Here is a 9,954-nt window from a genome sequence, read left to right as displayed (position 1 = left end):
ATTATCCCTATTTTACTAATGAGGAAACAACAGTTGATACAGTGTTGGGAGTCCAAGCTCAAAGAGAACAGGATGTGAGGAAGATTGGATTTGAACCTGTGGCCATTTCACTTCCCCTACTTTACTACTCTACTTTCCATAAGCCTAATTTATAGTTGCTGTTTGAGTTGACCTGGATTTTTTGTATGATCTTTTAAAACCTAAACCTGAACTCATGTCTCATGAAAGACAGTACTCCAGGCTGGCTCTGGAACTTCCTTTCTAGGAAAATAAACAGCTCAGTCACTCACCTGGAGCTACAGCTAATTAAACAGCTTGAACGGCTTTTAGGGTTGAGTATGGTGATTCACAGTGTGAATCAAAGTCTTTGTACAATTAAAAAATTGCAGAGGAATGTGTCTCAGCACAGAAATAAGAGGGTAACAACTACTTATTGAAGTTTGGACTGTGAACTAAATTATTATCAACATGTTTACAAAGCTCTTACTAGGAGCTCTTAAACACATTTAAAAATACCTTTTTTGTGTTAAAGGTTCATCATTTTTTTAAGTACCAAAAAATATTTCAATACATTAACATTCTCTGAGGAAATCAACTACACTTTTGCACTTCGTGTGTAAGCCAGACTGAAATACTACTTGTAATTGTCAGAATATGCTACATTCTCTTTCCTCCAGGCCCTGCACATCTTTTTCCCTCTGCCTGGAACACTTCCTCTCCAAACCATCTCCTACTCCCCAAATCTGACTTAGGTGACTCCCAAAGTTCCCAAACACAGTACCCTGTATTTCTTCTATCACGACATGGATTCTGTTATATGGCAACTGTTTATTTTTCTGTATTCTCCATTGGTCTTTAAGGTATGCTGGGGAAGGACTGTGCAGCTCAGTAGATCAGTATAGTTCCTGGCCCTCAACAATGAATGAATGAAAATGAATGCAGAAGTCCTAACATGGAAACAATCTGATTAACAGCTATGGTCCAAATAGCAATTTTTTGACTGCAAGGGTCGTACCAATGATTTCATTAGTGTGTTTCATAACCAGAGATCCTGATCAAGATAACCTAAGTTCATTAAAAAACATTCAAAATTAGTAGGCTTAGAGTAACCAAAAATGTATTCTGTTTGTATACAATTTTTCTATGATGGGTGTAGTTGCACTAATCTATATTTTGATAAGGACTGTTGTTCCATAAGAACAAATTCTCTTTACTGAAGTATGTTCTAAACATATCTCATTCTGATTATGCATTACATTGTTCCAACTGAACAATCTTAAAAAAACATTGTTTAGTGAATTGACCTTGATCCAGATGTTTTAGAACCTTAGCTGAAAATATACCAGAGTAATAATGTTTTTCAAGGACTAGTTTTTAACTTTAGAAGAAATCATTTAGTAGTGTTTAATAAAACCCCCAAAACCCCCTAACCACTGAGATACAGTATTGAAATAATTCAATTTCTGTTAGAAAACAAGGTAAACATGGTATAATTGCATTTCTGTTTATGGAAACATTCAGAAATAATCTATTTTCCACAAAAGAGGATTATATCCTAGAGCTCTTTTTAAAACAACAGCTTAAAACAAATTTTAGTGTTATTCTTTGGTTATTAATTATACCTAATAAATGAGTCACTGATATCAATTCACAATAAATTTATTTTACATAAAAGAAAAAACTTGCCATTAATGAAAAATTCAGTAGAAAACAGTTCTTCTGCTTTAAGTTGGAGCTCAAAAGTAGAAGCTGCTTATTAGTGAAACCTCAGTAGAAAGAGAATTTTGTAAGAAAACATTCTTGGCATGAAAGCACTAACATAAATTCTGTAATGAAATATGTACCATGCAATTTTATTGGCAGAAAGGCTGGCTTCTGGTGGCTGGTATTTTCTTTTCAGTCTCCTAAGAACATTAACATGGAAGATACTTAAACCTGCTTTATTTAGAGTTAATTGTATATAAATACTGGTTTCATGATGGGTAATCTTTCCATAGTCCACCTATTTAATTGAGCAGTTCTAAGTAGGTAATTGGCACCCTGCCCTTCTGATTTCCCCTTTCCCCCATTAGCCAGTCTGAATCCATTCCAACGACACTGAACACAGTGATCACCTACAAAATAAAATGTTTCCAGTTATTAACTATGTTACAAAATAAGCAAATAGAAGAGTAATCAGATTTGTAATCTGTTTATTCATTACTAAAGTTCTTTAAACATTTTCCTCAATTTTGGTAAAAGATAAAGGATTTTATTAGAGGTAGTTTTAGAAATCTTCTAGTTACTTAGCAGTTAATAGCTTTAAATATTTCTGTGATATTCTATTTTGTTAAAGAATAGTAAATTTTTTAAATAAAATGCTAATATAACCATCTTAAATCTATGAAAGTATTCACGATAAACTATTTCCAAAAAATTAATGAGGAATTTACACTTTACTATAATACTAGAAAATACGTCAATCTATGATACAGGTTTTCCTATACCCATATATTACTCACCTCATCTGCCAGAAGTGATAATTCACTACTGTTTGCAGCATCATAATCATATAGAACCCTGGCCTTCCTGCTGCCACTGCACTCCTTAAGGTCAATGAGGTTGGTAGGAGAGGCAATTACTAGGCCACTTGTTGAAGACAAGGCAGAAGAACCAATCACATTTGATGAAGCAGATGGCACGGGTGCCACAGAAGTTTGATTGTTGTTACAGTAACTGGATGGAAAACTGTTGAAAAGAAAATGTCCAATAGACCAGTTACTAGAGCTTCTGAATACCACCACTTGGTGGCAGTGTTTATTTTCTACCAACTTCCACTGGATAAAGATTTACAGAAGTCAGTAATATTAAAAAAAAAAAAAAAAAAAGAAGTCAGTAATATTTTAATGACAAAGGTTGCTATCTAACTTAAGCCTTTCGGGCCAGTTATACAATAGAAAATTCAGGTGTTTTCCAAATATAAGTCCTTCAAAGTTTTTTGTTTTTTCAAAGCTCTCTTCACAATTATAAAGTTAAAAAAATGCCATTTTTTTCCTGAAAAAATTGTTTATCCTTAAAACACTTCCAAAAAACTTTCACTAGTATGTTTTATTAATCTTTTCCTGACTTTAAGAGTTGTTAAACACAATGAAAAACTACTTCTATATTAGATACTATCAAAAGAGTGAAATTTTTCTCAAGTTAATTCTTTGAGAAATATTTCAACAGCCATACTTTTTTATAAAACTGATCCAATCACATTCTTCTACTTATTTAAATGACAAATATTAAGGAGCATTCACATGTCCAGAACCACTACCACAAGCTGAAGATACTAAGAAGAAAAAATATCATTCCTTAATGGGCATACAGACAGGTGACGACATGGGCATTCAAATATTATGCTACGACTAGTAATTATCATATTGAAGACTCAAATTGAGAATAGGGCAAATTTCACAAATTCATTCTGTCTTTTATTTTTTAGGGGGTAAAAACAAAAGTTTTATTAGAAATTAGTAAAATCTCTGTGATTAATGTGCTATAAATATGTCTTAAAATTTAAAGATAATTAAAATTTCATTCAATGTTTCTCCAATACTAAATGGAAAACAGCATAAAATGGCTGGCCTATATTCATTCTCACCCAACCATTTCTAAGGTTGAAAATTCATACTTAAATCTTAATAAGTATAAAAAGACCTCATCTGGTAAGGTGGGTGAAATTTATCTCTCCATAAAATCCAATTTCCTTCTCTTTATGACCACTGTGCCATCTGGAAATCACAGTCAGCCAGCAGCATAAAGAAAGTAGTTAAATTCTAGCAATAATCTCCTAACCTTTATAATCAGTCAATGAGTTGTTTCCTTTTGAACTGAGTAGAAAAAGAACAATCACGAAACATCTAGGCTTTTGTGATCATCTGTCCTCTTACTACAGATGAGCTGTCTACACTTTTATGGTTAATTTCTTCACCTCTGCACAAAAATCTCACTTTCTTTTTCCTCTCAAGGACATCACACTAGCAATCTTCATTTTCTTTCCCATGCTATCTTATTTCTCCATGTACTGTATCATTCTCATCAGCTTACAAATATGCTAATTTCTATCTTAAAAAATAAGAATCTGCTAGACACACTTTCTCCTAGAGCTACTGCTTCATTTTTCTGTTCCTCTTTACACTAGAACGCCTCTGAAAGACTTATCTAAATTCAACATCACAGTCCCTCTCCTGTTCTTTTACATTATAGACAAGCTTTTGCCTCCACTGTTCCACTAGAACTACTCTTGTTGAGGACAGCAATGACTTTGTTGTTCTAAATCCAGCAGTCTATTAATACTCACTTCACCTGGCCTATCTAGTGATCAGAGTGGATCCCTTCCCTCCACTTTCCTCTATCTTCTTCCAGGTCACACTCTTGGTTTACATCTTACCTGTTACTCCATTCCACTGCTTCCTTAAGCTGTGTTGGGAGTGCTTCAGGGCTCAACCCTTAGCCCTCTTCTTTTCTCTACCTATACTTAGAGCTAGGCTTTCATTTGGTCTCAGATTTAAATACCCTTGATAAGCTGACCACTCTCTACTTTCTACCTCTAATTTATCCCCCAAACTCAAAAGCTATATGTCCTACAGCTGGGTATCTCCATATCTCCACTTAGATGTCTGATAGGCATTTCAAATTTCAGATGTCTAAAACTGGGCTTCTGGTATAAACCTGGGGTAATACACTACCCCAACTTGCTCCCCTTGTGGCATTCCCTATTTTAACGAACTACAGCTCCATTCTTTTCGTTGTTTAGGCCAAGCACCTACAGTAATCTGGACTCCTCTAAGCCCCATATAAATGAAGTCTTTCAGCAAATCCTGCTGGTTCTACCTTTAAAATACACTCAGGGTTTGACTGCTTCTACCACATCTACCACAATCACCCTGATCCAAGCCACCATCATCTCCTGACTGGATGGTAAATTCTAACAGGTCTGTTAGCTTCCACACATGCCCCCTAACATTTACCTTTAACAGAGGAGAAAGAACGATCCTATCAAAGGTCAGAGTAAAACTCTCCAAGGGCTCCTCATGTCTGAGTAAAGGCCAAAGCCCTCTCTCTCCCAGCTTCCTGTTTCCTCAATTCATCTCCAGCCAAGCCCTCCTTACTGCTGCCTGAACATCACAGCTATTTTCCTGCTGCAGGGCTTTTCTACTTACTATACACTCTCCTGGAGCACTTTCTCTCAGAAGCCTGCCTGCCTGCTTTGCTTCCTCTTTCAAGTCTGTCTTCCCTAACTAGTGTAAGCCTCTACTCCTAATCAAGAAGTATTTCCCTGCTTATTTTTCTCCACAGTATTTATCACCTTCTAATACACTATGCAAATCACATACCTATTGATTTTCTACTTCCCTCTGCCCCCAAACAGAATGTAGGTTCAGTGAAGAGAGAGATTTAGTCTGTTTTGTTTACATTGTATCCTTCCTGACTGGAATAGTGCATTTTTAAAAAATTAAAGCAAATATTTCTCTGACAAATTAACAGGGTTCTAATGATAAGAAATCCTAATTTCTAATTCAGATTTTACTCTAAAGTTAGGAACACCTTTCCTAGCATCTCTTCCTCAGTGAACTGAGGAACTCAGCTGTGACTAAATATATATATTTCTGAAGATTAAAAATAAAAATAAGCTCTCATTCCCCACATATGTGGGGTTTTGAAAGTCTCCAACCATGGAATTTTACTTTCAAATTTACTAGTATAATTAGCCTTCGTTTACCACTGAGGTCTACCTATGTCAATTTTGAGGAATTAATGGTAAAAACAAAAACAAAAAAGCCCAACCAAACAACAAAACCCTGAAAGACCATTTTTACTTTCTAAGAACTTTTACTGATATATTTTAAAAACTACAGACTTTTTGCCACTGTAGCTTGATATATTAAAACCTTCTGATTATTTAAAAATAAAATACATTTACAAATTTTGTGACTTGTTTCCTCATCTGTAAAATGCAGATACCAATACCTACCCTTACTGGTGTGAGGGCTATCACATTACATATGAGGTGTCCAGAGGAGTGCCTGAGGACAATGGGAGCCCTTCCGAAGTGATTGCCAGTTACGACTACTACTACTACCAACACTACTATAACAATTAACATGACAACCTGGCTCTACTCTGCAGAAATAGCTTCTGAATTAGAGTGTAACTGGATGATTTGGCCAATACTGCATTTGAGTATTTCTATATACTCTCTTAAAAAGCCTAACTTGCAACATTAAAGACTTAAAAAGTCCCCCCACACTCTATCATTGGTCCTTACCAGTAATCTAATTCTTTGCGGGTAGCGAGATAAGCCAGACTTCTTCCCTAGAACAATAGTACCCATTTCAGTCTGTAATGTTTGAGCTTATCCAGAAGTGCAATACTAGCATTTTGTTTGAATGGCAGAGTTCCAAGCATTTGTGTGGCTTTAAATGGAGTACAGGTATGAATGGTAACAACAGCAATCCCTTTGCTGCACTCCCAGAGTAACAGGAAAGTGAAAAGGAAGTACTAAGCCTTCCTGAGCTTAAAATAGTTGTAATGAAGTGGAGATAAAGTAGTATTCTGCTTTCAGATACTAAATACCATTAACAAACTTCAAATATACAGAAGTATGAATCTTCTATAAATCTTATTGGAATAACCAGTGGTATCCGGCTACAATTAATCTTTAGGTCTAAAATTGGTTTTGTGGATGCGCCTAATTTTGTTCTAGGTCTAGTTTTAAAGGATTAATATGCAGAAAGGAACACCAAAGTGATTTTTAAAAGAACTTATTCCTTGAAAATAATTTCTCTTTATATTTCTCCTTAAATATTATATCACTCCCTTGCCTTAATGGCTCCTCACTATATAAGTCTCAAACTCCTTATCACTACTTACTTTACAAGGCATTGGTGATATGACCCTGCTTCACTCTTGTAGCCTTATCAACCATTCCATTCTTAACTCAAACACTATGTATGCTCCAACCAGAACAAACTACTGTCAGTTCCCTCAACTTGCCACTATCTCTTTTCTCTGGCCATTCCATATATGTTGTTCATCCTTTGTCTGGAAAATGTGTCCTGGCTACTTTTATCTACATTATTTCCACTAGAATAATTTCATCTGTGAAATTTTGTCAGACCCACCTGAGTCACAGCTAGAGGTCCTTCACAGAAACCTGCACTTCTACTTTCCACTTACTGCCTATCTGCCAATGGCCTTTTACTTCTAGCTAGACTTTAAATACCGAGGTATTTCTATCTAGACCTAGCAGAGACCATGTTTGTCCTATACATTGTTTTATTTCTAGTGTCTCCTTACAATGTGAGCTCCATAATGGAAAGCAATTTTGCCTATTGTTTGCTGATGTAATCCTAGAGAAGGGTGCCTGGTATATGACAGGTATTCAATAAACATCTGGTGAATGACTGACCAAGCCATGCGTGTTTTGTGCTATCATTTTGCTTTAAAGTATATTAAAATATAATTTTTAGTAATTACATCATGCGCTTCAGGTCTTATAGACTATTCTAAAACTTTTTTTTTTTTTTTTAAATAGTGGACAGGTAAATAATGAGTAAGAATAAATTAGTTTATCTCTAAGGGCAAATGTAATCTCCCTCAACTAACTGGAAGGTATTTTAAGAGAGAAGTATACTTCAAACACTTAAGTTTTCTCTACATAGCACTAAAAAAGTATTCACCTAAACTATGTTCTCATCCCTGTTAAGTTTTTGGGTGCCAGAAGAGCACACCATGTTTTTGTTACCTCACGAGTCTGACAATTACTTTCCTTAAAACAAAACAAAACTGATTTTAAGTAAGCTAATAAAAGCCTTTAATTCTTCTATTCTTCACCTCCATTATTAGTTCATATACAAAAATCTGAATTTCTTCTCTTATCAGGAGTTTCATGTGTGAAAAGGAAATTACAACCTTCCCAGTTGTTTCTGGAGGTCTAACATGTACTGGTAACATTGTGCATAGTAAGTCATCTGGGCTTCCACAAAGTCATTCAGACAGCGGAGATGATGGGCCTGTAAAGGAAAGTTACAGTTACCTCTTAGATCTATAATCTACTTAAACGTGTTAAATTCCAAGGGGTAAGGAGAGCACATATACTCAGGGAAAATCACCAGTATCTAGCATTTTACTACCATGCTTATCAAGGCTGACCTCAGTTAATAGTGTAAGAACAAATTATGGCGCTAACAAAACTCAACAAATGGATTTGATGATGGTGGGAGAACTAGGTATTGAGGTGTAAACAAAAATTTAAAATATTTCTTTAAATATGTTGGAAAACACTGCAATTTAAATTTCCTTGATAAATAACTGAAAAAGTTTTGAACTTCAGTTTCCCCCCTCACAGTGCCTTAGGACCATCAAAGTCTTCTGTTTCAAATGAATTCCCAGTGAATAAACACTCACATGCGTACTGCTGATTCCCTCTAGCAGAAGTCTTGTAATCTCTGCTTGACGATCAAATTCACTTTGAGTTATTCTCAATTCCTGTTCAGACTTAAATTGGAACACAGTTTTAGAATTTTATTTGAGGACTTAGTCCATTTTATGTACACTTGTTTAGACAGTTTAAAAATCCCCCAAGTAAACCCTAAATGAGAAGCTGGCAATTCCCCGACTCTGCTGTGTTTAAATGTCCCTGTTTTCGATACCTTAGCTTTTCTACATTATCCAATTCCCTACCAGTACTTCACTCAAAAGAATCTATTAATGTCAAAGCTTAATGGTATATACAAAAAAGCCTAGAAACACTACCATGAGACAGTCAATATGCTGTCATGACATTTTAAGAATATTGGTTTATATGTATAAAATAATATTTAAAAAATTCTCCTGGGTGGCACAGATAGTAAGTGTCTGCCTTTAACTCAGGTCATGATAGTCCACGTCTGGCTCCTGGCTCAGCAGGGAGTCTGCTACTTCCTCCGCCTTTCCCCCTGCTCATGCTTTCTCTGTATCTGTCTCAAATAAATAAAATCCTTAAAAAAAATTGTTAAAAAAAATTCTCAATTATCACTAGAGCTACTTTACTTTGAAGTTAAAGGTAGTCTGTCTTTATTTATTTATTTATTTATTTATTTATTTTTTGGCTTCTTTGTAAGACAAATTCAACATATATTACTTTTTTTAAATTTAATTTTATTTTTTTTAAAAAAGTCTTTAATCTCAAATGAAAAAACTTCAAAGTGAAGACATAGGATTTTAACCTCTTCTGTTTAGTTGTCAAACATATTGTTTCTAGGCACACAGTTCTAAGCTTCTTTCAAAGGACTCTTTCTTGAATAAATGACTTTTTCAGTTTTCTTTTCAAACTTTATATAAAATGTGCCTTAAGTATCATTATTATATACAAGATATGCTAGGGTTTTTCTGAAAGTTATGGGGCACACCTTTAATCAGTGGTGTGCTGGGAGTGGGATGAGTAAGTTCTACTGTGCTGATTTTCATGGTACGAATACTCCAACCACAGCTCGTTTCAAGCTACCAAGGTGAAGTCATTGACCTCAGGTTTGGAAAAAGGTATATATAATAGCACACCACTACCACTAGCTTTGGCCCTCTGATATAGGTTCAGTGCTGGGAAAAAATAGTTCACTAAAAAATCAACGGGACCTAAAAATAATAGATACTGGCAAAAAAAATCTTAAACCTTTAGCTTGGTTGGTGGTAAGTGAGGAAGAGAAAAATAAAATCTCACACTTGCGCAAAATAGCTTATCCCACATAGGGAATCATCACTGATGATAATGTCATTAATAATGCTATATCTTCTTCTGCCTCTCCAGAATAAATAGGTCCCCCCACATCCAAGTAATTAAAATATTTCTAAGACTGTAGTAAGTATAAAAATCAGGTCTAAGCATTTTCCTTGCACACCGCATCTCCCTCTCCTTCACCTTTTGGTGCCAACAGTTAATCTAGTGAACCA

General features: G+C 35.1%; 1 protein-coding gene across 4 annotated transcripts in view; it reads right to left on the bottom strand.

The window, feature by feature from the left end:
• Positions 1 to 1,643: 1,643 nt before the first annotated feature.
• SH3GLB1 (SH3 domain containing GRB2 like, endophilin B1) overlaps positions 1,644 to 9,954 on the bottom strand; it is a 34,072-nt gene continuing 25,761 nt past the window's right edge. For all 4 annotated transcript variants that reach the window (XM_082688230.1, XM_082688227.1, XM_082688228.1 and 1 more), the window contains 4 exons: positions 8,434 to 8,523; positions 7,939 to 8,039; positions 2,502 to 2,727; positions 1,644 to 2,114 (listed from right to left, as the gene is read on the bottom strand). In XM_082688230.1, coding sequence (XP_082544356.1) covers positions 2,007 to 2,114; positions 2,502 to 2,727; positions 7,939 to 8,039; positions 8,434 to 8,523 — 525 coding nt within the window. In that variant the 3' untranslated portion in view covers positions 1,644 to 2,006. The remainder of the gene's footprint in view (positions 2,115 to 2,501; positions 2,728 to 7,938; positions 8,040 to 8,433; positions 8,524 to 9,954) is intronic.

This window comes from Mustela nivalis (genome assembly GCF_964662115.1).
Source record: "Mustela nivalis genome assembly, chromosome: 10".
NCBI lineage: Eukaryota > Metazoa > Chordata > Mammalia > Carnivora > Mustelidae > Mustela > Mustela nivalis.
Note: the sequence above shows the minus strand (reverse complement) of the source record. Positions and strands in the feature narration are given on the sequence as shown.